General features: G+C 59.2%; 1 protein-coding gene across 1 annotated transcript in view; it reads right to left on the bottom strand.

The window, feature by feature from the left end:
• The window catches only part of CASTOR2 (cytosolic arginine sensor for mTORC1 subunit 2), a 51,360-nt gene extending 23,392 nt beyond the window's left edge, over positions 1-27,968 (bottom strand). Inside the window, exon 1 of the mRNA XM_047712895.1 lies at positions 27,721-27,968. Coding sequence (XP_047568851.1) covers positions 27,721-27,833 — 113 coding nt within the window. The 5' untranslated portion in view covers positions 27,834-27,968. The remainder of the gene's footprint in view (positions 1-27,720) is intronic.

Raw genomic sequence — 27,968 nt, 5'->3', positions numbered from 1 at the left:
TGCTGTTTATGGCTATGTGACCTCAGGTAAGTTGCTTACCCTTTCTGTGCTTCAGTCTCCTCCTGTATACAACGGGGATAATAACCCTACTTCCCAGGGATGTTGCTGAAGGACACCAATGAGCAAAGACCCAGTGTACGTCTAGTTAGCACGCAGCACAATAGGTTGGCTATTTACTCTTGGACGGCAGAGGGAGCTGACCGGGAGGCCGGCCTGTATTCCCAGGAAAGAGAAGCTCTAAAGCCAGCTAGCTCAAGAGAGCAGCGGGCTGGCTAGAGGGGCTGTAGGCGGGATGGGTTCTCTGTGGGGAGACCCCCTCCACGTGGTGCCAGCTCTTACACACTTGATCCTCCAAGCCACGAGCTCTGGCTGAAAAGCCTCCATCCACCCAGCCTGTGGCCCAGCCCCCACCAGGGAGCCAGCATGACGGGTGATGATGTTAGAGGCTCAGCCCGAGATCCCAGGGGCTCTGCAGCCCCAGACCTGACTCCAGCACCCCTACCCCCCCCCTCCCTGATACGCCATGTAGAGGCCGAGGGACCTTCACAGACATTTGGCGTGTCTGAGCAGGTGGGCTGTTCAGATCAGGGCAGCCAGGGATGGGGACCACTATGGGCACGCACCTTGCCTTTTCCGTCCACCTGCTGGCTGGTGGAGGGTCCCGGCAGGCTGTGCCCCGCTCCCTTCCCCTCGTTTTCCAGACACCACAAAGACCCCCTTATGTAGTCAGGGATCCGCAAAGGTGGTCTGGACATGGAGTCCTGAGCTGAGCACCTCAATCTAGGGCAGACGGGAGCCAGACTTCCTGCGGGGTCAGGATGCCCCGTGTCGGCCAGACCCTGCTGAGGTCACCTGCCAGCTCATCACAGAACAGGTGCAGACGCTTTGGGAAGACAGCCTGGTCCCCCGGGGAGTCACTGTCTTCATGCACTGGGATGGGCCCTGCGCACAGGACTGAGAACAGGCGTCCCACATGTTCCAGGCACCTGTGGACACACTGTCTTTTGTTCCACTGGGCGGGGGGTGTCTCTGAATGAGCATGGGCCTGTTTTAAATTTCAGCCTAGGAAGCCAGAAGTGTTTCTCACAAAGGCTAGCCCACTGGGCTTGGAGCCAGGGTCCGCCCCGCTTCCGGCTGCCTCCTGCGCCAGCCCCCTGGCCACGGCCAGCAGCGCAGGAGCCTTCCACAGTACACAGCAAACGACACTGAGCCAGCCTCATGCTGGTCCAGGCTTTTGATCCCTCGACCGGCCATGGCCTTTTTCTCTCTTCCTCCTGGGTCTTCGCTAGGTCTCTTGTGTTACTGACATTTCATTTCTATGGTCTTTGGCAACCGGAGGCTGCTGTTTCAAGTTTTAGGTAGAGAGAAAGCCCTGCGTCGTGTCCGTGACTTGAAGGGTCATCCCGAAAAGGGGAAGTTTTTTCTTCTGTTAAGATGGAAAAAAAAAAAAAAATCTGCTTAGGTCATGGGCGGCCAGGACAATCACTGTGTGGGCTGTGGCACTCGCAAGTTCTAGGGTGACACAGGGATGGCAGAAAGGGGACGGGTAAGGAGCAAGGGGGAAGCCCCTAGATCCAGGCAGGAGCTGAAATCAGTGGCTAGGTCATTTAGTCATTCGACAAACAGGTCACTAAGCGCTTGCATGTGTCAAGCTGTGCGGCAAGTGCTCGGGAACACACCTCCAAGAATCGGACAATCAGGGTTTATGGGAAAAAACAAAACCAAAAACAAAAAACAGTGCATCAGACAGCGGTGTGTGTGGCAGACCAAATCAGAAAAGTGGAGAAAGGGTAGAGGGGCTGGGGGGGATGGGGCTGGCGATCTCAGACTGAGCAGGGTGTGGCTGCCAGGAGCTGCGGGGAGGGGAGGCGGGCAGCGGTCACTGAATGGATGGAGAGCTGCGGTCTGGGAAGATGGGAAAGTTCTGGAGAGGGACGGTGGGAGGGAAACTCAGCGCGACTGTGCTTGATGCCAAGGACACACGCACTTCGGGACGGCGACAGTGGTCAATTCGGTTAGGTCCGTGTGGCCACAGTAAAAAGGGAAATTGAGCAGGTACCGGCAAGGTCCTCACAGGACCTGGGGGAGGAGGAGCTGGCATGCCACTGTCCTAGGAGCAGCCACACGCCCGGAGTGACAGAGGCCAGAGTGGTTGAGTGGTGGGGACGTAGTGACTGGCAACGCGGGGACAGGTCACCGGGCAGGGAGGACGCCTGGTGGCCACTGTAAGGAGTGGGTGGGTCCTAAGACCGGCTAGCCGATAGCTAGAGCTGATGGTGGCCTGGATCAGGCTGGAGGTGGTGGGCGTGGTTCCATGGGTGGCCAGAAAACAAGACTCAGCACCTCAGGAAGATGAGGTCAGCGGGCAGGCTGTTGTCACCTCTGAACTTGATACCCGCTGACACCTCCATTCTTTCCTCCATAGAGACCTGGGGAAGGTGGGGAACTTGAGGCAACAGGCTGGCCTCGTCCTGCACTGAGGGCCAAAGCCACAAGCCTCCTTATGCACGTCCCAATGGCCTGGAGCAGCCAGGTGGGTGGGGTGGGGAGGAAGGGCCCTGCCAGGGGAGGGCCACAGTCTGGGGAAGTTCAGCCTCTTGCTTCACGAACCCGGAGCCAAATGCAGGCTATGCGGCCGACTGGTAGTTCTCTTTCTTCCCTGGGGGGGGGGGGGGTTGGAGATGGAAAGGGCGCGCGCGCGCGTGCGTGTGTCTTGGCTTTACCACCTACCCCAGACAAGACCGGAACAGCTCTCTTATCTCTGAAAGAGGTTTGGCAGGGTAGTGTGGGATTTAAGGAGGTACTGAACACACAGGGCAGTGCTCAGATCTTGCCTGGGCTCGTGTGGTCATGCAAAGTGGCGAGTCCAGGGGCTGGCCTGCAGACCCAGGCGGAACCGGACCTCCCAGCAGCATTCCTGTCCAGGCAGTGCTCAGGCCTCGCAGGCAGGGGAAGGTTCTTGGCTTCTCTGGTGTAAAATGACCTCTGATTCCGGATCTCCCCATTCCTATGGCCCCCACCCCAGCACCCCCAGGCAGGTCAAAGCCCCGGCCCATCCCTCCCCAGTGACGATAACATGAAAGATTATTCACTTCCAGATCTGATTGTGCTTAGTGACACACCTGCTCCTGGGAGATGGGCCGAGTCTCCACCCCCCCCTCCACCCCCCCCACCGCCCCTGCATGGCTGGGACAGGAGGTCACGCGGTCTGTGCATCATTGGCACTAACCAAACAGACGTGTAGCCCAACTAATTATTCCCATTGCGCCGGCAGGAAGCCTGAGGCTCAGTTAGGGTAGGAAGTTACAGCCTTGGGCCCAGTAGGCTGTGCAGTGTCTACGGTGGGGACAGCCGGGAGGCCGGTGTGGCCCTCGCACGTGCCCTGGGAGGCATCCGCCCTCTCCCACATGTCACGGGAGCCGCAGATGGGAGAACTGATAACCACTTGTTCTCGGGGACAGACAGCTGGCTGTGAACCCAGATGGCCCTCGCCGGGCAAGGAGGCGGACGAGGACAGACGAGGACCAGCCGTCAGGATGAACGGTCTAGTGTGACTTGCAAAAATATGAGTGAGTCCGAACAATACGGTCGACGGCAAAGTCAGTCCACAGACCCCACGGACGGCAGCGTCTGTTCCGGCAGAGAGGGAAGGAACCGTTCTTAAAAATAATGAAATAAACCTTTCAGACCACATGAGGTCTCAAGACACACACAAAAAAGAAGCGGAGAGGGGCGCCTGGGTGGCTCAGTCGCTAAGCATCAGCCTTCGGCTCAGGTCATGATCCCGGGGTCCTGGGATCAGGCTCCCTGCTCAGCGGGAAGCCTGCTTCTCCCTCTCCCTCTCTCCCTGCTTGTGTTCCTTCTCTCGCTGTGTCTCTCTCTGTCAAATAAATAAAATCTTTAAAAAAAAAAAAAAAAAGGACGCAAGGGAATGAAGAACATGGGGTTACCTGGGGTGGGGGTTAGTACGGGACGGGTGTGACCCTTGGTCAAACCCAGGTGATTGTCTGGCCCCAGCCACAGAACCACAGCCACGGCAAGGAAACACTGGAGTGGGGACAGAATCAGGCAGGAGTGGCAGGATGAGTGGACAGGACCCGTCCCAGGGCTGTGACTTCCCCCAAGCCAGGTCATTCCAGGTGGCCCTGGGTGGTCAGTGATCTGGGGGTTCCCTTCAGCTCCACGGATGGATCCTGACACGGTCCCCACAGAACACTGCTCTGCGGGACAGAGGCCTGGGTGTGAGTCCCAGTTATGGCGACAGCCCTGTGGCCTAAAGACATTTACACGACCCCTGAGCCTGTCTTCCCACTCGAGGGGGCAACCCCCCCCCCGATCGCAGGGGCCAGGGTGAGAGGTCAGCACCCCCTTGGGGGTAGAAGCCCCAGGTCTACAACACACCAGGTTTTCTCCCTCCTTTTCCGTCTGGGCTCTGGGCTGATGTTCTCCTGGTTTCCTCCTGACACAGACAGAAGCTTACTCGAGGTCCCCTGGTCCTCAACATGGCCACTGAGGACACAGAGACACACAACCTCCTACCCACCCTTCCAGCCTACTGTCGGGACACCGAAAACCATCATCAACATACTGGACCCCAAAGCCATCCGTAGGTGTCCTCTGCGCCGCCCCCCCAACCCCCGCGCCAAGTCCAGGACACTATTAACTGGAAGCCACAGCCCCTAGAGGGTTTGGTTGTTACAAGGCTGCAGAACCAATCTGGGGGAGTTGCCCTGTTACCTGGCAACTCTGAGGGCCCCTGGCCCCCAAGTCACTCGAGCGCCTGCCTCTCCTCTCTGACAACCACTTGGATTCCGTGCCATCCACTGCTCGTCCATCCACCCAGGATGTCCTGGGTGGCCCCCTTGGCCGACCCCATCCTCAGATGACCTCTGTCCAGCACCAACGTTCTCAGCCATGACCTCCAGTCAGAAATCCCCCCAGGCCCGGCTCCTGCCCCGTCTGTAGGATCGGCTCAGCCCGCCCTCTCCCCCGAGCTCTGCACCCTGACCCCACACCCCTGGCTTCCTATGATTGAGGCCAGCTGGGGAGGGCCCCCTCTCAAAACGTCTCTGTTTTCTCACCCGTCTTATCTCTCGTCTCTGGCCCGAGAAAACCAGCTCCGGGGCGAGCTTCTCTCGCCATTCCCACAAGCGCCTCCCTCCCTCCCTCTCGGGACTCCAGCTCCTTCTTGGCTTCCTGGTCTTAACTACAAACAGGCTTAAGTTTCCAACATCCTAAAAAAAGTCTCCCTCATCCCCATCTCCTCCCCAGGCCACCACCTTCTTCCTTCCCCTCCCCCAGCGGGTCACCCCAGCCCTCACTGGCCAGCCTCTGCCTTAGGAAGGATCCGGCTCAGTTCAGCAACGACCCCTCCCCCTTCTCTCCCGCCCTCCTGTCCTTGCCCTTGATCAACTAGACCCCACCTGGGGGCGGCCAAGGCCTTCCCCTGGATGTGGAATCTACCCCATGGCCTCCAACTTCTGACGGTGACGCTCTTTCGTTTCTGTGATTCTTCCGTAATTCTTCTCTTCCCCTCCCCATGAAGGTGGCTCTCCGGGGGAGGGTGGATGGGTGGGTGGGGTGCCAATTCGGTCCCTCCCAGGGTTTCCGCTGCTGTGGTCCAAGCTCTCTTCCCAAGCTTCCAATGTGCACCTCTCCGCCGGCACGGCCGTGGTCTCCCTTCACCCCTCCCCCCCCACCCCTCCCCCCACACCCTGGCAGAGGAACTGCTGACCCCATTTCGCAGATGGGGAAACTGAGGACTGCAACCCGCCGGGCGGCCAAGGCGGCTGCACGTGCCCTCATCCCGACAGCGAGCCCCGTGATGTGCACCACAGTCCTCGAGCCTGGAAACCCGCTGCCGTCCCCTGGGGCTTGGCCGACAGCTGGTCACCAGGGCAGAGCTGAGGCGGGGGCTGCCTCCACCTGGGGGCCGGCAGGCTGAGTCATCTCAGAGAACATTCTCATTTTCCGCTGCTGTGGCGCCTGTTATGGAAAAGCCCAGCTGACACCGGACACTCGATCTGTTTACTCTCGGATTCCTAACCCAGCAGAGCGGGGCCCTCACACCGGCCTCCCCTCAGCCACCCTGGCAAGCCCCGGCCAGTCGGAACCCTGTTCTGGCGACGGACCTCAAGCAGGAGGCAAGGGGCAGGGCGGGGGTCGGGGGGGGGGGGCGTTGCCGCCGGGAAGGGCCATTTCCAGATTTCCAGGTAAACTTGTCTAGCAGACCTGCTCGGAGAGCTCCGATCTGTGAGGCCAGGTCAGTGAGCAGAGGGAAGGGAGCTGGAGGGTTTAATTTGTGGGACAGTGTACAACAGGTTCCCCACTGAAGCCACCGAACAGGGATGCTCCTGAAATCCCCCAGACAGGGAGGGAACACAGCGGGGACACAAAATCAAGCCGGGGTGTGTGTGTGTGGGGAGGCTGTGCATCATCTCTTTCAGTAATGGACTCTGGAGAGCTCCCATTTGCATACCCCTAGGCAGGGGACGCTCACTCCTTTTTGAGGCAATTCCTTCCATCCTGGGGTAGCTTGTTTCTGGAAGGTTCTATCAATGTGGTCTCCACTTAACTGATACCCAGCTAGCCTTAATTCTGTCCTTCAGGGACCCACGGGCATTTGCTCCGGCTGTCAAAATGGCAGGGAAGGGGTCCAGTAGGACCGTCATCTCTTCCCACAGTGGGAACAGGGTTTCTGGGCAAAGCTCTTCACTGCTGAACACACTGGAACTCATCTGTAAGGCTCTAAAAGGTACAGCTGAAGTTGTAGGGCCAAAACTGGAAAACCAGAGAGATTGGGGGTGGTGGTACCAGCCTCCCTTGCTGGATGGTTAGGCCCTCCTGGTCAGGAAGGGCCCCCGGTCAGCTACCCAGCCAGGGGCTTCGACAGAGCGAACACACTGCCATGTGCTGCTGGCCCAGCCTGGGCGAGAGCCTGCCTGCAGGGCACTGTCCACCTAAGAAGGCTCTGCTCTCCCCTCGTAGGGCTGCGCGTTTCTGCTGGGCACGCGCAGTGCCCGTGGACCGTGTCACCAACAGGGAGGTGACGAGGGAAACCAACAGTCTTGGTGGGCCTGGGACTGTCCCAGCCCGGGCACTCAGAGTAGGCAGAATCACAGAGGCCAGGAAGTGGGCAGGAGAGGGTCGTGGGCGAGTGGGGACACTTTGCCAGGGGTGAAGTGGGGGCACTTTGGGAATGCTGGGTCTTTCATGAGTGTTGGCCTCTCCAGGGGTGGCTGATGCACAGAGCCACGGACGTCTGATCTGTGATGCCCCACGCGGCTGCCACGTCCCCACCAAAGAGGAGCAGTCTTGGAGGGGGCGTGCTGGGTGGAGGCCAAAGGCACAAGCTGCCTTTCTTGCTCGGGTCCCCCTTGGGTCTCCTTCACGCCCCCCTTGGGTCTCCTTCACGCCATGACTGAGTAGCCGGGCCACGTGGCTCATGCCCCTGGGTGGGCCTCCAGGGTCCCCCTGGACATAGGTTTGAGGGAAGGCAGAGGCAGTGAGGAGGTGATGTGCTGATGAGAAGGAAACATTCTGCAAAGCCCCTTGGCGATGTCCCCGTCACGGAACCCGAGCCAAGCAGCAGCTCCCAAAGGGCCCTCATCGTTTTGGGCGAGACATGCTTTTCTGAGATCCAAGCAGGGCTTGGATCATCATTTCCTACACCTTTCTTTTTTCTTACCCCAAACTCTTCCAAAACCGTGGCACAATTTACTGTAATGAAACGTATGGATTTCAGGGTGTGGTCGGAGGAGCTGTGACAAACGGACACCCCCACGTGCACGCCGGCGGGGCTGACATATGAACGTTCCCATCACTGCAGGGTCGTTTGTCCCTCCTGTCAGCCCCTCCGACCCACGAGAGGCAGGCCCAGCTCCCACCCGCACGGGTCGGACTGCCTCGTGAGCCCCACCACCGCGACCTTGTACTGTGGGCACTGTTCTGGGTCTGGCTCCTTTGGTCCAACGTATTTTGAGACCAATCCGTTTCGCTTCATACAGCCGGTGGCTCTTTTGACTGCCAAGAAGATATGTATGTTTATACGGTGATGTGGTTGAACCGTCTACACCCGTCTACGCCTTGGAACACGATGCCGGGGGGAGACAAGGACGCCCCAGAAGGCGAGGCACAGCCAGACTGGCTTTCTCAGATAGATGCCGGGGAGCACGCTGTTTGCAGAAGTCAAAGGAAAGATAAGCGCGGGTAGACGGCAGCCGCCATCCGTGTCATGGTTGCCGTGGGGGGTGCCGTTCTTCAAACAAACAAAGGTAAAGTAAAAGCAGGACCAATAGGTCTGTCACGGACCAAGGATGATGAGTCATCGAATTCTGTGCACCCAAGTCCATTAAAAAAAAAAAAAAAAAAAAAAAAAAAAAAAAAGCTTAGATATGTACGAGGCAGGGTTGAAGGGGCGGGGGTGGCAGCCGATCGGGTTTGTGTGTTTGGTTTTCTTTTTGAGATTTTCTTCCTGCATCTCCCCAGCAATCTCCCGGTTCAATCTCTGCACGCCCCTCTCCGCTCCTGCTTGGGTCCCGTCTTCCCTCGGGGCGGGGGGCAGCTCAGGCTCCATCCGCTGCCGTCCAAAGCAGGGACTCTGGGGGATTCCGGGATGCGGGCGCTGGACACGGAAACCTGTGAGTTTGGTCACATCGGACAGGCACCGAGGCAGACCCCAGTCCCCGTGCCCCTCCAGGTGGGAGCCCCCCTGAAGGACGGTCAGGAGGGCCAGGAGGAGCTGTGGCCAGTCCCCACTGCCTTGACCGAGTCTGTGGTATTTGCCGGAGCCTCCCAAGGTGGGAGCTGGGCACAGGTGCACCCGCAGGGCTTCCAGGGACAGGAAACCAAACAGGGTGGGAAGGAGGCTAGGAGGAGGCCCTCGATCAAGGAAGAGCTTGGAAATGTCTAGAACGGAGGTTACACTCCGAGGCCGGCTGGGGCAGGCAGCTGAGATCCTCAGGTGAGGAGAACCAGGGCTGAGTAAGCCACACTTTGCCTATGACACCCAAGGACGGTTCTCACCTGCACCAAGACACAAGGGGGCCTCCCACTCTGCTTTTCTTCCTTGCACTTTTGGGCGAGAAGAACAGAGACATAATTTTTCTGTACCCATGGAACTTGCTGGGCATGACCCAATGACAAACGGGCCCAGCACCTGGTCTCGTGTGAGGGGCCATGGGGGAGGCTGCCTTGGGGTGGGGGGGCCCTCCCTGCTGGAGAAATTGTTACCCCCGTGGGCCCTGGGTCACAAGATCCTCCCAGTGTTTCCAGGGAAGATGGAAATCCAGAGTTTCGTGAGCTCTCTCAATGTTTAAACATCGCTGGTGTAACTTTTTAAAAACACACTGGGTGGGCCAAAAAACCACGTCTGGCCCCCAAATACCTCGTTTTCCCTTCCCAAACCCCAAACCGTTCTCAAGTGTCTGGGGTTTAGGGTTTGGGGGGAGTCGATTTCCTGGATGGCAATGGGTGCCCGTGGGAGTGGCCACCGTGGGGTCTGCACCTGGAGTTCTGATGGGGGGGTGGGGTTCCTCAGAGCTCCCTGGTGCTGCCTCTGAGGAGGGGTCAGGAGTCGGCTACGCAAAATGTAAACCAGAGAAAACAGAGTGGCCTGTGCCAACGAGCCAGCTCTGGACCCTGAGTGGGACTTTCAGCAGTTTGCTGCCCCAACAGGCCTGCCTCCCTCTGGAGCTCCAGGTGCCCAAGCCCAGAGTCTGGGCAGTCACACCTCAGGGCCCCTGTCACTGTCCTGGGAGGGCCTGTGGCTGGCAGTCAGGAAGGAGTGTGAGCTCCGATTCCCTAGCGCTACTCCCTGCAAGCTGGGTCGCCTTGGGGTTGTCCTGTGCCTCCCTGTGCTTTGGGCTGGTATCCTGTGGCTCCCCGAGTCAAAACACGTGGCCTGTCCACCATGGTTCCACGGCCCAGGGCGGTCTGCGGGGGAGGCAGAGGGGATGATGTATTATATATATGTACTCCCTGGGGCTCAGGGAAGGCTTCCTGGAGGTGGTGTTGGGCACGAAGCTGAAAAGCTAAGTCTGTGTGTGGCTGATGGTTTCCCAATGGAGCCGACGCCCACCAGCCTGGCCAGGCAAGGCCCAACCACAGCAATGGACACTACGCACAACTGCCCTGTCAAGAGGCCCATGGTGCAGACCTGCCCTCAAGGGATGGCAAACCCAGCCGGGTCTGACCCGCTGAGACCACGCCCGAACTAGGCCAGCTGCTGCCTCGACGGACCTGGCTTTCTCTCTCATCTAAACCCTAAACCAGGGCTGTCCGGGAGCGCTTCCGGGATTGTGCAAATGTCCTGCACCTGCACTGTCCCGCTCGATAGCCACTGGCCACACGTGGCTATGGAGCCCTTCGGGAATGTGGCTAGTGTGGCGAAGTTGTTTTGGTTCGATCTGATGTTAATCAATCTGAATTCGGACAGCCACGTGTGGCAGCAGGCTCCGGATCTGCACTGGGCAGTTCCGGAACTCCGAGGTCCGTCACTTGCTCAAAGGCAAGAAGCTTCCACCTGGAGCCAGACCCTCTGCTCCCTTCGGGCCGCTGACTGCTGTGCTGTGGTCAACCCTCACGCCATCGGCACCCAGACCATTCCAGGCTTGGACTGCACCCCTGGCTGCGTGACGTTGGGAGCCTCAGTGCAGCCCTTGGGAGCAAAAGGCCCGCTCCTGGCATGACGCGGGGTTTGGAGTACAATGCTCGTGTTACCACGACGTTTCCCAGGACAGTCCTCGGGGACAGCACTGGCACTGAGTGCTTTTTAAGGAGCTCAGCCTTAAGCCAGGAAGAAAGGGCAGGAACACTGTTCACTGTGCCTCTGAGCCCTGAGCTCCTGCCTCTCTCTTCGCCCTCCCATTACCAAGGTTGGGCACACTGAGGCCAGGACCCAGTCCCATCAGCGGTGGAGGAAGGTCTGAACAAGCCTGGAGTCTGGGCTCCTTCCACTAGTCCTCCCTGCGTGGGCCTGGGAAGGTCGGGGAGCTGTATTGGGACACAGGGGACACAGAGCTCCCGAACAAAGCACCTGCCACCGGGTGGCTTGAAACAGAGATGCCTCGCTCCCAGTTCCGGAGGCTGGAGGCAGACGGAGGTGCTGGTGGGGTTTCTGGAGAGAATGTTTTTCCTGGTTTGCTGTGGCCACCTTTCCGCTGTGAGCGAGCTCCCCGGTGTCACTTCTCACCGGGACACTCATCCTATGGGGTCGGGCCCCCACCCTCCTGACCTCATTTGACTAAAATTCCCTCCAAATACAGTCCCCATCTGGGGTTAGGGCTTCAGCATACGAGTTTTGGGTGGACATAAGCATTCAGCCCACGGCACCCACGAAGGCTACTGAAAAGACGCGTTGGTGAAGGAAGTGGACAGAGGCCCCACAAAGAAGAGTAAAGGGCTGAAAAGTGGAAAAGACTCTGAAAAATGGTGTGGGACAGCTCCCCGGGGGGACTGGTGGGACCACTGTGCACCACGGTCAGTCAGTCCTGTCTTTGTAGAATTCTGTCCCAAATCCATGAAATGAAATTTGAACCGAAGGTGGTCCAAGAATGAGGGAGTCCTTGCGCTATCCATCCTCCTCCACTGGGAAGGCAACACTTACCCCAACGATGGGGGGAGCCTTCGGGAGGGGACAGGAGAGGGGTGGACATGACTGCTCTGTCCCCAGACCATAGCCTGCCCCTCCCTGCTCCCCTGCACACAGCCTGCTGGGCTGATCTCTCCGGCTGCCCCGGCCACATGGGCCCAGTCAGAACAGGGCTCTGCTTACTACCCAGATCCCCGAACTTTCTGGAATGTTCAGGCACCTGGCCGGGGGCCAGGTGTCAGTAAAAACATGCCTACAGAACTCCCACCGGGGTCCAACTTCAACATGGACACCCCCGGGGCCCGTTCATCCCCCACGATCCAACCTCCCCCCAGTGCCTCCCCGACGATGGTGCATTTGGTTGTGCTTGGTTTATGCCTGTCATTGGCTCCCTGGGCTGCCCCGCGGTGACGAGGTCCAGGCCCCGAGGGCTTTCCATGGGCTTTGGGCCCAAAACTTTCATTAAAGTCATCAAAATCATTAAAATAAAAACTTTCATCAAAATCCTCACTTGGCGAAGGCCAACATCCCTGGGGCCAAGTTCCGTCTGCCCAAGTCCCTGAGACGGAGGGAGTAAGGGAGACGGCAGTGACAGGGAAGGGGCGAGAAAGTGTAGGATGTGGGCAGTACCAGCCCATCTTGCAGATGAAGAAGCTGAGGCCCATGGAGGCCAGTGGCCTGACAGGCTGTGAGCTGGTAAGTGGACAGAATGGGCCACGTGTGAGCGCTAAGTGGTGGTGGTAGGCGGAGTCAGGAGACCCTGGAGGCAGACGGCTGGGCCCTCCACAGCACCAATGTCCTCTCTGCCCGCACAGGAGGGGGGTGACCCCAGGGCTAATCGTCTTTGGCAGGAGTGAGCCCCCCGAGGCTGAAAGGGGCCAGAAGCTGCCTACTCGCTGCCCTGGGGTGGGCAGGTGTTTCTACAGGCGCTGGCACCTGTTACCTCTGGGGACAGCTGGAAACTGCACGCAGGCCCGGGGGAGGGTGCTGCTCGGGGGCCCTGCAGCCTGGAGAGGCTAAGTGTGGCAAGAGGGTGGGACTGCTGGGGTGCTGGTACCTGGCATGGTTTCCAACAGAACTCAGGATCTGGGAGGCGGTGGTCCCGGGGTGGAGGGACCCAGCTTCGAGGGCCGGCTGAGTGTGGGTCTGGCACCCCTCGTCGGCACGGCGGGAGACGGAGGGACAGCTGGCCATAGAGATGCGGAAATGCCCACGCCTGGAGCCGATACGGTCAGGGCTTTCAGGGTGCTGGCCGACGTCAGGCTGGACGCTCTGGTGGTGGGCGGTGGGGGGGAGGGTAGGGAGCGGGGAGACCCTTAAGACTCCGCAGCCCACTGGGGTCCTGTGAGCTAGCTGGAGAGGGAAGATGGACAGTGACGAAGAACACAGACAAGAGGGCGGCCAGGCATGTCGGGGCCTGCACGCATGAGCAAACACACCTGGACGCCCCCAGAGCAGAAGGTGACATCAAGGGGGGCCTTCCACTCCCGGGCCGTGGGATGACAAGATGGGTGGTAAGCCTACGAGAAGCAGGCCCGGGACACCGGCCGGCGGCGTAAACTCAGAACCCGTCTCCGCAGGGACTGCGTGAGGACCTCGCTGACACAGAGCCTCGGGCCGGGGGTTTGGTTTCCGGACCTCTGTGGGCAGACACAGCCCCAAGCATGCAGAGGGAGGTCTCGGCCCCGAATGGTATGTTACAGCACTAACGGTCGTCAACAACAACAACAAGAGAGGACCGGGAACAAATGTCCACGGCGGGTGACAAGTCAGGGATACGAGTGTCACCTGTTCTGCGGCTCATGGCGCGACAGTTCAAATGAGGGACAGGTGTCTCTGCGAAGACGGATGTCGGCTGAAGAATTCAGAGTGGGACGGGAAGCAGGGAGTGTGGTTTAATACCAATTTATGCTTAAAAAACAAACCAAAAAAAACCAACACGGGAAAGAACAGATATGCAAGTTTATATATATCTGTCTCCCCAAGAATCCCATCCCCACGAACCTCGCTGTCTGTGGGGGCGGGAACAGGGCTGGAAGAGAGCTTTCGCCGGGCACCTTGGTGTATCTTTGACTCCTAATAAACTGTGAATTTATTATCCACCCCAAAATTGACAGTGAGAAAAGACAACAGAACAGTGAGGTCAGGAGGCCTTCCTGGAGGAGGAGGAGGTGGGACCAGGGTGAACTGCAAAGGCAGGGAGCAAGAGGGTTGTGCTGAGAAGGTGCGGGAAGGAGGGAGCGTGGTCAGAGGCATGGCGTCAGGAGCCAGCCGTCCACCCATCAACAGTCACTCCCTGCCCGGAGTCCAGGGCCATCCCAGCCGTGAGTGACGCCAGGAGCGTGGAGGGGGCTCCCCCTCTCCCAGGCTGGGGTGCGGCACTTCTCCGCCGTCTGCCACCTGCTGATCGGGGGACTCTGACCCATCCAACAGGCCAGGTGACCGCCCCTGGTGCTTTTTACTTTCTCCCGCTTCAGGGGTCCCAGGAGAAGCTGTCGGGTCACTCCCTGGGAAGCCTGGGCCTGACGGGGTGGGGGAAACCGTAAATCTAAGACCCGCAGGCTTCACGGGAAGACAGACGCCCACACAAGCCTTCCTGGGGCCCAGCGGTCGCTCAGCCCCCTATGTGGAGACCAGAGCCCCAGGCCCAGCAAGAGAAGCCCCAAACACAGCCTGTTGGGGAGGAAAGAGCAGCTCCCAGAGCCCCAGGCCTTCCGGGGGGCACCCGAGGATTACGGCCCTGCATCGGTGGGCGCCTTGATCTTGGACTTCCAGACCCCAGATCCGCCTGCGAGACCGGTCTCTTCCGTGGGCCGCCCGGCCTGGGGCTCTTTGTTACTGCTGCCCAGCAGACAGACCCAGCTGATCCAGCAGGGATTCAAACTCACATCCGTCCACACCCCAGGACAGGCCTGTCCCCACCCAGCCACACCCCACCCCTCAACCTTCTTCTCTTTCTCCCTAGCCCAGACGGGTTGCTCCTGTCATTCTGTCTGCGTTTCTGTATTAACATTTCGTACGTGTTACTGTGTTAAAAGGCGCACACACCACAAAGTGTGCCATACGGGAATAAACACTCGCATCATTACGTGGCTGCCACCGCTGTCCACCCCCATGACGCTTTCCGTTTTGTGAAACTCAGACTCTGTACCCTTTAAACAGGAACTCCCAGCCCCGGGCACCCACCCCGTGGCTTTCTGTCTCCACGAATCTGACGGCTGCTGGGCCCCTAGTGTGGGGGGATCACACGGTGCCTGCCCTCCTCTGGCTGACGGATTCCACTGAGCGTCACGTCCAGGCTCATGGGCCGCAGCAGGTGGCAGAATGCCCTTCCCTTCTGAGGCTGTACAGCATTCTACTGCAGGCACAGATCACGGTTTGCTTACCCGTTCGTGGAGCCGCGGGCCTGTGCAGCGTGCCCACGTTCCAGCGACCGTGAGCAGCACTGCCGAGAACGCGAGTGTGCAAACAGCTCTTCAAGGTCCGTGCTCTCTGCTCTTCTGCGTAGAGAGCCAGAAGTGGGGTTTGGCTAGCCTACACTTTCCGTACTGGACTATTCCTCGCTTCCTTTTCTACCAGGCCCTTCCCCAAGCTGTCCTTGTCCTGGTCTGTCCTCCCCTCCCCCGGGAGCCTTCTCTGGCCCTGGCATTAGGCCAATGACTGGATCCCAACCAAGGAGCCTGGACACAGCCCTTCAGCTCCTCCCTCATACCCTCACGCTGGGCCACTCTCTCCAGCCCCCATGCTGTCCAGCCCCCATGCTGTCCCACATGGCCCAGGCCACTGCGCTGTCCGCACACACTGTTCTGCGTTCTTGGAAGTCCCTTCCCCACTTAATGCTTCAAGCCTGGCTCAGAGCCATCTCTCCTGAAGCCCTCCCCCGCCCACCCAGCCTCAGGACCTCCTCCTACCCTGTGCCTTGGGACTTCCCTCTTTCCAGACGACGGGTGTGATCAGGGATTGCAGACCTGTTTCCCCCACCTGGCTGTCCAACCGTCCAGGGATGGGGTCTGAGTCCGCACGGCACCAGCACTCACCACGGGCTTGGCATCAAGACTCACTTGTGAACTGGTGGAGGAGGAGGGGGCCTCGGAAGCCTCAGGGCCAAGGGCCCACGCCAGGTGTAAGGAAATCACAGACAGGAAGAACGAACCTTCTCCACGGGGCAGCCTCTCCCTTCCCCAGCCACCGTCCAAAGGGCCTGATGCCCCCCTGGGGTGACAGATGAGCCCCTGGGGGGCTGGAAAACAGCACTTTCTTTCTACACGCTCACCCAGACTTCTCTCATGGGGCCTCCATCTGTCCTTGCCCTTTGAGGGACAAGGGACGAGACTCTGGAGGAGACCCGCCCTCTTGGGACACACAGCAAGAACCACGGGTGATACAAGAGAACCTCCTTCTACAGGAGGAGGCCAGGGTCCTGGCTTTGGGGGACAAGCCCTCCTTGGGGCCTTAACACAGGGAATTTTTCCAGTGACTTGACTTTTCCGGGACATTCTAGTGGCGTGACGGGTGCGAAGCAGGTCCGCAGCAGGGGTGGATGCCGTGGGAGCTGAGAGGGGCCACATTCCTGGGCCCCACGACCACGGCTGCCCCAGACTGGGGACCACGTGTGGTCCCGGGACGCGGGTGCCAGCGCCTTCTCTGTTGTTTGGCAGAAACGACTACAGACGGTTAAACCAGGCTAATTTGGACTGAAGAGCTGGGGAGGGAAGCGGCCAGAGGGAAGCTGAGGGGGTCACTGTGAAAGGCTCTCCTCTGAAGAGAATTTGGAAAAGAGCAGATAAAAAAAGACTGTGGTCTCACTGCCTTCAAGCGCGGGGTACTCCCAACTTCTGGGCCACCCACCGGGGACCCTCAGAGGCCTGGCTCCAGGTGCTGATGTGACACCCGGTCATTTACAGGTGACCCTGTAAGCCCTCTGGCCTCCTTGCTCCCAACAGCGACACTCTGCACGGGCAAACCGTCCCTAAAGGATCGCTTAGCTCTGGGGGGGTCCTGTCTGGGCAGGGGGTGCCAGTTCTCCCAGCAGTGCACCAGGGAGGCCCCCTCCCCTCCCCAGAGTGAACCTGCCTGGGGCCAAGCGGTGGGAAAGGGAGACAAGAATCAGACAGGTCCCAGCTCCTGGTTCGGAGGGCGGGGTTGGGGGGGCGGAGGTGGACATCTCCGGTCCCTGAGTGACCTGCCCCAGCCTCACCCCTAAGGCAGTTAAGGGGGGTGGAGTCCAAAAAGTCTCCTGACTTCCCCCACCCCTACCCCCACCCCCACTTGGGCCAGACCTTTTAGGCTGCATAGAACACGACTGTCTTCCACACGAGGACCCCAGGGCCAGGTGGGGGGCAGGGGACTCAGGCAGGGGAGCACGCAGGGCAGACTAGAGGTTGTCCCTGTTGGGGAACAGGGCACTGCAGGGGGACGGGCAGCCAGAAACAAGGAGGGGGGAGGCTTCGGGAGGCTGAGTGCAGAGGCTGGGGCCCTAAGGGCCACACTTAGCCCCAGAGTGGGCGACATACTTGCAGGCCTTGGGACCAGCCGCCCCCTTGCTGACGCTGACAGTCCAGCCCCGGGCACTTCGGTCCTCCATAAACATCCGCCCGGTTCCCCCAGCTTGCCTTGGGTTGGGCACCTACGTCCTCGGCGTGAAATTTCCTCGCCATCCTCACCGCAACCCAGTGACTGATGCCATGCCACCCATTTTAAAGATGGGGACACTGAGTCCCATGTGAGGTAGCTGACAACTTGCCGGTGTTCACACAGCGGGTAAGCGGTGGCCTTGGACTGACCGTGGCAGGCATGTCCCCGAGAAAGGTGTGTCAGGAGTTAATGGGGAGGGGGGAGGCGTGGAGTGGGGCCTGGCAGAGGACGGCCGCGAGCAGGGGAGCCGGCGTGAACCCCACCGTGCTCCGTGTCTGCTGTGTCACCCAGGACGTGGCACTGAGTCCCGGGCAGTGGGGTGGGCTCCCCTTCCTTCCCACGGAGCCACGGGGGAGGGGAAATGGCGCACAGTAGGCTCTTTAGAAAGATCTCTGGGGTTAAGCTTTGTCGTGAAGCTCCCTGTACTGGTCACTGCCTCAGTGACTTTTGAGCCCCGAAGGAAAAAAGACTGAACTTTGAGAACAAATTTCCACCCCGTCTTTCCGGCTCGAGAAAGGCAGAGGCCCAGAGAGCGGAGGGGAAAGTCCAGGGCAGCGTGCAGGAGGCCCCGGGCTGGTGTCAGGGGAGACCCAGCCTGGGAGGGAAAATGAACCGTACCTCGAGCATGAGCCCCTCGTTGGAGCCCAAGACACGGCCGGCCCGCGCAGAGAGGGCTGGCTGACCCGTCTGTGGCCTCTCCCCGGCTCCCTCCCTGCTCGTCTACGGGCAGCCCCCAGCTCAGGTCGGCGAGGGAGCCCACCCCCCTCCACGGACACCTCACCAGAGCCTCCGGTGTGGCCGCCTCCTGAAGCCCGCCAGTCCGCACCCACTGCTCAAGACCGCCGCTGAGCAGCAGGCACGTGGGAGCCCTCTCCGAGGGCCCCGGGAGCCACCAGGACCACACAGGCGCTTCCTCACCTCCACTCACGGGTGTGCCTGTGTCAGTGACACCGAATTCCCATAAGCTCGGGACCCACGGGACCAGGAGGGCTCTTGGAAGGGCCTGCCCCGGGCTGGGTGCTTGTGTGGGCCACCACTTCCCCGTAATCCTCTTTGCCCCCAAACCAACAGGAGGTCCCTGAGACTGGGGTGGCCCAGAAAGGGTCTCCGGGCTCCTCCCTGCACTAAGGTAACGTGGTCGTGTGGGACTCTGTGGGGGCGCAGTCTGTGGTGCTGGGTTCAAGTCCCTCCACCTCAGGTATGTGAAACGCCCTGCTGCGTGGCACGACGGGGGTGGAGGGCAGCCCGGGGCTTCCTCAGAACGCTACACACAGAGCCACCTCAGGACCCCGTGTGACCACTACTCCTCGGTGTACGCATACCCAGGAGGAACGACCACACACGTCCACACCAACGCTGGCGCACAGATGTCCCCGGCAGCGTGACTCACGCGAGCTCAAACGTGGACGCGATCCAAGAGACCATCTGGGGACGAACGAACAAAAGGTAGCAGAGCCAGAAAGGGAGTATTACTCAGTCGTAAAAAGGAACGGCGTCCCGCCACATGCCACGACTGGAAGGAACCTTGGAAACATGACGGGAAGTGAGAGAGGCCAGTCACACGAAGAACCACATGGTCAGCCTGCATTTAAACGGAATGTCCAGAAGAGGCAAATCTGCGGAGAGAGAAGGCAGCCTGGTGTCGGCACGGGCCGGGGGTGACGGGTTAGTGGGTATGGATTTTTGCGTGTGATGAGAATGTTCTGGAATCAGACTGCACAACGCCGGGAATGTACCAGACACATGTGAAGGGAAAACTTGAAGCGAGCCGGCAGTACGTTACGTGAACTATATCTCAACAAAGCTGTTATGAAAAAGACCCGACTCTTCCCTTACTGGTTTTTGGGATCTTAGAAAGAAGTGAACTGTGTGGTGCCTCAGTGTCCCCAGAGACATGGGGCGGGTCGCTGTACACGCGTGGACCATGGTGAGGACCAAGTGAGCTGCCCTGGCTCACTGCCCTCTGGCCGCCACACTGCCCTTTGGTTTTCACATGCTAAGTTCCTAGGGCCTTTTTTTTTTTTTTTTTTTTGTAAAACATACATAATATAAAACCATCTTAACCATTTAAAAATAAAAAAGATTTTATTTTTATTTGAGAGAGAAAGTGCGTGAAAGCACAAATGGGGGGGTAGAGGGAGAGGGAGAGGCCGACTCCCTGATGAGCAGGAAGCCCAACCCAGAGCTCCATCCCAGGATTCTGAGCTATCGTGACCTGAGCCGAAAGCAGACACTTCACCGACTAGGCCACCCAGGAGCCCCCATCTTGACCATTTCTAAGGGTGGAGTTCAGTAGTGCTACGTGTATCACACACGGTCGTGCAGCTGATCTCCAGAACTCTTTCCATTCTGCAGAACAGACTTAAGTAGCCACAAACAACAACATCCCCACTCAGTAGTCCCCGGTGCCCCGGCATCCTACTCCCTGTGTCTACTCAAAGTATCCCATGTAAGTGGAATCATGAAGTCTTTGTCGTTTTGTGACTGGTTTCCTGCACGGGGTGTGATGTCCTCAGGGTTCATCTGAGCCGTAGCAGGGGTCAGAACAGGCTTCCTTCTGAAGGCCGAGTAATATTCCACCATACGTACCACATTCGGCCTGTGGATGGACACGAGAGGTGAAACCTTCGGGCTACTGTGAATTCCACGGGCAGACATGTGAGTGGACAAGACAGACCCCAGGCCTTTAAGCACAGATCTCAGAGGTTGGAGCACATCTAAGAGAGTCTATTTAAGGGACATAAGGCATCTAAAGGTAAGTTTCCCCTTAAATGTTTAACTGAACACGCTCCCAGCAAACATACCCCCAAAAAACTAGTGTACTGTCAGCTGCTGGACATTCCCCCGGGGCCTGTCTGCTTGCCGGACAACCAGAATCCGATTGCTCCAGGCCCTGGTGGGGCTGGTTCCTTGTAGCAGAGGTCATTATAAGGAAAAAAACCTGTTAGCCGTATGCAGGCTCCGGAAAGACCAGTTCCGTCCTTTACGACTACTCTGGTCCCACGGGAGACACATCGGTACCACAGAGCATTGGTCCCGAGGCCTGGCCACGCATGTGGAGTGAGGAGAGGGGACCAGTCCTCCTAGCCTGTACCCTGTGGCCCAAGTGATCCCAGAAAACCACACACCCAGCCCAGGGGGGGCTTCCTGGGGAAGGTGATGCTTGAACCAACTCCATGAGTCATCTGAGCACCCGCGAGGGCTGTCAGATCGGACTACTGATCACATGTTCTGGTTTGCCCTGTTGTCCAGGATAATTATTTTTAGGGCTCCTTATTATTCTCAAGAGTATCCCTGTGTGGATGATAAGTTATACGGTCCCTATATTAGTTACCTATTGCCTAACAAATCACCCCAAAACTCAATGGCTTGGAAGAACAAACTTCTCTCTCTCTCTCACAGTTCCTAGGGTTGAGGAATTTGGGCGCGGCTCCACCGGGCACCTGTGGCTGAGGATCTCTTACGAGGTCATGGACTAGGTGCTGGCTAAGGCTGAGGTCACTGGAAGGCTTGCCCGGGGCAACAGTGTGTTTTCCAGGTGGCTCGGGCACAGGCTGGCTGTCAGCGGGAGACCTCGATCCCTCTCCACACGGCTGCTTCTGTGTCCCCACGATATGGCAGCTGCCCCCACAGAGCAAGAGATCCGAGAGAGACAGGGAGACAGAGACAGGGAGATACGGCCAGGAAGAAGCCATCCGCTTCGCCCAGAGGCCTACACCATCACCTCTGCCACCTTCCGCTCGTTGGAGGAAAGTCCCTAATCCAGACCCCACTTAAAGGTAGGGGCGCCCTAGCTCTAGGAGAGAAGGGTGTCAAAGGGTTGGGGACAGTTAACAAAATCGGGTATGCGTGGTGTGGACACGGGACAGAGCCAGAGAGGAGAGAAGAAATCAGATTAAGGAACGTTCACAACACCCGCTGAGAAGCAGGGGTAGTCAGAGAAGGGTTCTGAGCAAAGCAGAGTGAACCGTGTCATCCGCCCCAGCACCAAACTCGAGTGGGGCGAGCGGAAGCCGTGCCCAGCTGTCCCTTTCCTCCGGGTCTTTGGGGCCTTCACCCTCTGTCTCTGGTGGGGAACGTACCTTTCCTTCCCACTGGATGGGGGCTCCGTGTGTGTTCCCCGCTGGGCCCGGCCTAGAGCAGGTGCATCGTGCAGCGTTTCTGCGTGGACAAGCCCAAGCGGGGCTCACAGTGGGGCTCAGCCCGGTGCTCTCCACCTGCACCCTCCCCCACCCCAACTGTGCGCGCCCACTCCTGCTGCCCGCCCGACCGGTCTTCCTTCATCCCCAACCCCAACGCCTCCTGACATCGTCCCATTCCGGCTCACACGCTGCCACCTCCTCCGGGAAGCCTTACTCGCTTGCAGGCCTCTTGCAAGGGGCCCAAGTGACCTGTGTCCCCAGAGAGGTTCCTGGAGGGCAGTGAATAAACCTCCCCCCGCTAGAATCAGTGTATGGGGATGCGGAGCCGTAAAGCCTCCTAACCCTGGGCTTTTCCGACTCGGCCCTGGCCTTGGCCAGCTGAACCAGGGCCCCGTGGAAGTGCTTGTCCGTCTCACGGAGTCCTCGCAAGAGGCCAGGCAGCGGGCACGATCGTTATCTCTGCTTCAGAGGTAAGGAAGTGACAGCCCAGCTAAGCCAAGCAGCCGGCCCGAGGTCACACAGGGCGGCGCCGGGATTCTGCCCCAGGGCCTGGGTGCTGGGCCCTCTCACCGTGGCCGCTGGCATCTTTCCCTAAAACCGCGATCAAGATCAAGCCGGGTGCAAGCTGGGTGGGGGGTGGGGCTCAGCCCCGTGCACTCAGGAAACCAACGGACTTTGGATGGACTGTTTGCGATTCTGAGCTTTTTCCCCCCATAAACGGATCTAAAGTCTTGAGTGCTCTCTTGAGACTTGCTGCAAGATTTCCCGCAGGCGACAACACGCACACCCGCCCGACCGCGGGCCACGAGGCACCAGGGACCAAGCGGGTCTGGCCCAGGTAGGCAGCGCGGGTCTCTGTGGGCATGCGTATACCTCATACTCACCGAAAAAGTGGATTTTAAAGATAATAGCATTTTACTGGCAAAAAGAAAAAAAAAAAGTGTGTAGCAGGTTCCTGCAACCTGAACGACTCTGTGTAATGACCTTGCCCCGTCCCCCTTTATGGTGACAGATGAGCTCTCAACAATACCTCTGCCATGTGGCCCCTGGGGCAACCAAGCCGTGGGCTCCTATGCCTGGCTGAGTGGTCCCTGGGAGAGTTTTGTTGTTTGTTTGTTTGTTTGAAGATGATCTTTATTCATTTGGGAGAGAAAGAGACAGAGAGAGCACAAGCAGGGGGAGAGGCAGATGGGGAAGCAGGCTCCCCGCTGGGCAAGGAGGCAGACGCGGGGCTCCATCCCAGGACCCTGAGATCATGACCTGAACAGAAGGCAGCGGCTTAACCATCTGAGCCGCCCAGACGCCCCCCAGGACAGGTCTTACAGCCTTAATTCCTGGGTTCAAATCCCAGCTCTGCCACTTCTGTGTGCCCCGGGGCACTCAAGTTCCTCGCTCTCCTTATCTGTAAAATGGGAACATCCCACCTCCAGCTTGGCGCTGGCCTCGTTGTTACTATACGCTTACTATCCGTGGCCAGCGTGCTCCAGTTTCGCCTTGGACGGCTGCAGGGAGTGACTCTGAGTCCACAAGAGCAGCAGGAGCTTCTTCCTGCCCCTGGCCCCCCCCCCCAGCCCCCAGGCAGCAGCTCCCCCCCCACCCCCTGCAGCGGTGGGTCCTGATTGGTCTGTGATGGTCTCATTCCCTGAGCCAGGGATTGGTGCAGGCCTGTCCATGTGACCCGGTTCTGCTCAATGAGACGAAGTCTGTGCAGGAGTGGGGTGTGCTCCTGGAGAGTCTGAGACACTCTGAAGGCAGGGAGCCTTTCCCAATACTGGGTTTCCGACCGACGGCCAATAAAGCTTACAGCGGCCCGGGGCCACTCCAGAGGGAGCCACGCTGCCATGCCAAGGATGGCCAAACACAGACAGGAAGCCCTGAGTCCTTGAGGACATCATCAAGCCTTTAGGTTACCACACTTAGAGCACCAGACTCACAGCCTTTTATCACATAAACCTATCAAACTTAGCCAACAAAGTGGAGGGTATTTGGTATTTGCAACCCAAAGCATCCTGCTGATATCCCGGGGTTAGTCCCATCTCCTCTGCTTGAGATTAAGCCCGTCAGACAGGAGGAAGGGTCTGAGCTCAGCCTGTGCACTCAGGGAAGACTTCCTGGAGGAGGTGAAACGGAATCCAAAAGAATGAGCAAGCAGATAAAGGGAGCAGGGCAAAGGGTAACATTCCAGGCAGCCAGAACAAAGGCTTGAGGTTGCGGACTCCATAGTGTGTGTGTATATGTGTACGTGTGTGTGTATATGTGTACGTCTGTGTGTCCATGTGTGTGCACGCAGGTGAGACAGTCTGTGTGGCTAGGAGCCGGGAGAGGTGAGGCTGGAGAGCCAGAGGTGGGGTGGGCTGTGGGGGGGCCCTCAGCCAGGCTACAGAACCTCAGGCTATCACAAGGGCGGAGGACAGGTTCTGTGGGCGGCCTTGATTTTGTTCACCCATGGTCTTGCTCTCCGGCTTTGTGCCTAGAATGAGTGGCCTCCGTGGGTCCAGCTATACCCAAATGCTGCGCTGAACCTGGGGCAGGGGCAGGGCCGCCAGGCCCGCCAGGCCCAGCTTCTCCAGGTGCGCTGCTGCGCACCGTGCCTCTTCCAGCGCCCAGGGCGCTCACAGGAGGCCCTGGCTGAAATCTGGGTCACTCCCCGCACGAGTCGGACATCTATCAAACGGGCGGTTACTAAGTACCGACAAAGCAGTGTGCTAAGCGTGGCAGAGAAAGGACCTGGTTCAAATCCCAATTCTGTCTCTTCCCAGCTGGGTGACCTTGAGCAAGCCACTTTCCTTCTCCAAACCCGGCACCTTTACCTCTTTGTGGGAGATGGTGAAATCAATGGGTGGCCCGCTTCTCCCTGGGGCTGGCTGGGCATGGGCGTAAGCAGTGGGTAAAACAATGCTCAGAAAGCTTCCGGGGGGTAAGGCTTCCCACCTGGGTGGGACAACGAGAGGCCGACAATATGCCGTGACAGACAGCTGAGCTGTGACAGACAGCTGAGCAGCGATGAGAGGTTCGGGGGGGGGGGGGCATCTGAGCGGGGCGGCGAGGCAGTACAAAACAGAGCTGGTAGGCGAGATGGGCCGAGGGTTCCTGGAGAGAAAAGTCCACAGAGCCAGGGCAGAAAGGACACACAAAGCCTGTAGCCTCCGGTCTGTGTCCCCGAGGCCTTTAGAACTGTGTGCTGCCCACAGAAGAGCTGGACGGACTGCTGAATACGGGTGTCGTTTGAACCTGTAGTAGCAAATCTCTGACTGAAGCCAGAAGATGCGGATTCAAAAACCTCGCCTCTCCTGCTCACCGCGTGACCTCGAGCAAGTCATTTCACCTTTGAGCCCCAACCTCCTTCTTTGCAAATGGGTATTAAACCCAGTTCACAGAGCTGTGCGGCGGTGTGTGTGGGATCTAGGAGCAGGATCCCCTTTCCCACCTCGCTAATTCCTATTTTAAAGCCCTAAGATCCAGTGCCGCCTCCTCCAGGAAGCCTCCCAGGCTCCCTCAGGCAATGGCAATCCCCCAGACCTGTCTGCTACCCCAGCTGAGGGGCATCTTAGCATGCCTCAGACTCGGCTGCACTCTCACACAGACGGAGTGCCTTCCAATGCCTCGTCCTTCCCCAAGGCTCTACCCAGGCAGAAACAAGAAGGAAAAAGTGATTCATTCTGCTGGGGGAGAAGCAAAGGGCAGGGGGTTCTGGCAAGGTTCAGGGGTGATATCACTAGATCTTGAGGGGTGAAGAGAAACTGACTGGGAGAGGGACCCGCTTCCAGGCAGAATCAGAAGTCTAAAAGCACAGGGGTGTGAAGGGAAGGTTAAGTAACTGTGGCTCACCAGAGTCTCTGCCTTGAGTGGCTAACGATGAGAATTCCGGGTCTAGATTCCACCGGGCCTCAGACGCCATGCCAAGGATGCGACCCTACAGGACACGGCTGAAAACTTGTGACCCAGCAGCCCAGGGACACTGAAGGGTGTGTGTGTGTGTGTGTGTGTGTGTGTGAGAGAGAGAGAGAGATGCACTGGCCCCTGGGCTAGCCTGAGCTAAACTTAGGTCGGGGGGTGGGGTAGGGAAAGTGACAGGGCTTTGGGCCACCATTGGGGAGGGGTCAGCACTGGTGGGAGAACCAAACAGGAGCAAAAGTTCGCCCTGGAGGACTGTTCAAAATGCTCCAGGAGTACATTCACACTCGACTACCCCTCGTTAAAAAGCCAGCGTCCACAAACACAGCATGCTACACACGGCAGCCCTGTGAGATCGGGCGGGGGAGGGGGGTCTTCATTGCAGGGGGACAGAGTGAGGGCCCAGAGGAAAGGGACGCTGCCACAGTCACGCAGGCAGTGCGGGGCTGGCCACAAACTGAGGCCAGCGGCCCGGCCCGGAGTGCAGGGGAGGCAGGCCTTCAGCTGTCTGACAAATGTGCTCAGCACCTTCCAGAGCCAGACTGTGGAGACAAGGAGGTGACCTCTGACCTCTGAGTCATCTTGAGCTTGGACTGGACACCTGGGCCACAGACCCGTGGCCTCCAGCAGGGGAGAGAGAAAGGGGAACTCAATGAGGGGTAGGTTTCCCGCGGTCAGGAAGGTCAGCAGGGACTCACCACTCTCCTCCCCCTGGCCCCCGACACCCCCCATGTCTATCTGTCATGTCAGTCTCCTAAACTGGGCCCTGGGGTGGACGCTGGAAGAGGGCCAGTCCCTATACAAAGGTTGAGGGGCAGAGGGAGTGGCTCTTTGCTGCCTTTCTAAGAAGCCCCCAGATGCCCCCTCCTCCCAGCACCCACCCAGGCCCTGCTCAGCCGCAGCCTGAGTCATCATCCCTGTTTGAATGGTAGCCGACAAATCAGCCAGGGGGCTGCCTGGGGCCGAGGGCCAAGGGTTGGAAAAACAAGGCCGGTTTCTCTTACCTCCAACCTTGGAAGCTCAAGACAGGCTAGGGGATGGTGGGCAGAGGGCAGGTAGAGGCGGGATGGGGGGGGTGTCAATGGGGGGAGTGGGGGGGGTAGGGGGAAGGGGGGAGGGAAAGGTTCAGAATTTGAGCTGCCGGCTTTTGTTTTCAAATGACCTGTTTAATAATTACCTTTGCAATCAAAGGAGCCAGGGCTCGGGGAAGGAGAGGGTTTCAACCCTCCATACCCCACCGAGCAGCCTGAGAAGAAAGTAAACAAGATGCCACCAGCGGTTCTTCTTGCAAACAATGGCGGGACCGAGCTGCCCGCTCAGACACACACATCAAAGTGAGATTTCCAGGCAAGAACTTTAACAGGCAGATAAGAGGCTGGGACCGAATCATTTCCCTGCATCCCCAGAGCTTCCCTGAGCTCTGAGCCCAAGAGGGGCAGCTTTAGGGGGCCGTCATTTCAACCTTAACCTTGACCTGGAATATATTCATTCATTTTGCAGCCAGGGAGCACCACCTCCGCCCTGACCCCGGAAAAACCCAACCAGCAACAACTTCACCCTTTGACTGGTCACAATGCAATGATGGACAAACAAGGGATTTAAGTTACAGCGGCCAGCTCGGGCTCACACTCCTCTGGGCTCCTTAAAAAACACAACCTAGCCCAGGCATCCACCGGGGCTCACAAAGTCAGAGCCTGCCCTGGCAGTGGGAAAATCCAACTTGGTTTGTTTTAAAGGTGGTTGCTGCTTCCCCAATCTCCCAAGGCCTTCAACTATTTCCCCCAGCAGCATCCAAGCCCAGCCTCGAGGCTGAGCCATAAACACGCCTGCTCCTCCCCCTTCCACGGTTTGGTAACACCCCCCCCTCCCCACCTTCCCGGACCTGGAGGAGAAAGCAGCACCGCGACCCTCTCCCGCAGCCCCTCCCGGGCCCTCCCCCGGCCCCCCGCGCCGTCCGCAACCCTCGCAGGCACCTCGAGATAAACACCCACTAATGATTTTATGATTTTCTGCTCTGGGTAGCCGCGCTCAGCAGAATCCCTCCCCGGCCCCGGCGCCAGGGGCCGGCCCAGCCGAGGCCTTGGGGGATGGGGGTGTTAGTTTGTGTTTGCCACGGTCGCGTCCCCACACCTGTTTTTCATTCATTCGTTCGTTCGTTCATTCATTCCCGGGCTCGTCCCTGCAGCCTCCCCGGCCCTCCGGATCTCGGGGAGGGGATGGGAGGGAGGGGACCGAGATGGAGGGGGGGGGGGGAGGCAGCGGCGGGGGTGCACCGCGCGGGGGGGCGGCTCGGGGTGCAGGGACCCCGCTCGAGGGCAGGCCCGGCGGCTTCGCCGACAGCAGGCGGGCGGCGGGGCGGGGGCGCTCCCCGGGGCTCGAAGTTGTTTTCCGCGGCTCGGCGGCCGCCCGGGTGCGCCCCTTTGTCTGCGCCCGGCCGGCGCCGCGTCCCCGCGCGCTCACCTGGTCTTGGAGGACAGGAAGGCAAGTTTGATGAGGCCGTAGGTGAAGAGCGGGATGCTCTCCTTGGCGACGCTGGCAACTTGCAGCCGGTGCTCCAGGATGTGGAGTTCCATCGTCCGCCCGCGCTCCGCGGCGGCTCATCGGCGGGGGGCGAGCCGCGGCCCCCGCCCCCTGCGCGCCCGGCCGGCACCGAGCGCCGCGGCCGGCCGGCCCAGGGGAGGACCGGGAGCTCGGCGCCGGGCGGCCCC

The sequence above is a fragment of the Lutra lutra genome, chromosome 18 (assembly GCF_902655055.1).
Source record: "Lutra lutra chromosome 18, mLutLut1.2, whole genome shotgun sequence".
Classification (NCBI taxonomy): domain Eukaryota; kingdom Metazoa; phylum Chordata; class Mammalia; order Carnivora; family Mustelidae; genus Lutra; species Lutra lutra.
This window is presented reverse-complemented; position numbering and strand designations above follow the sequence as displayed.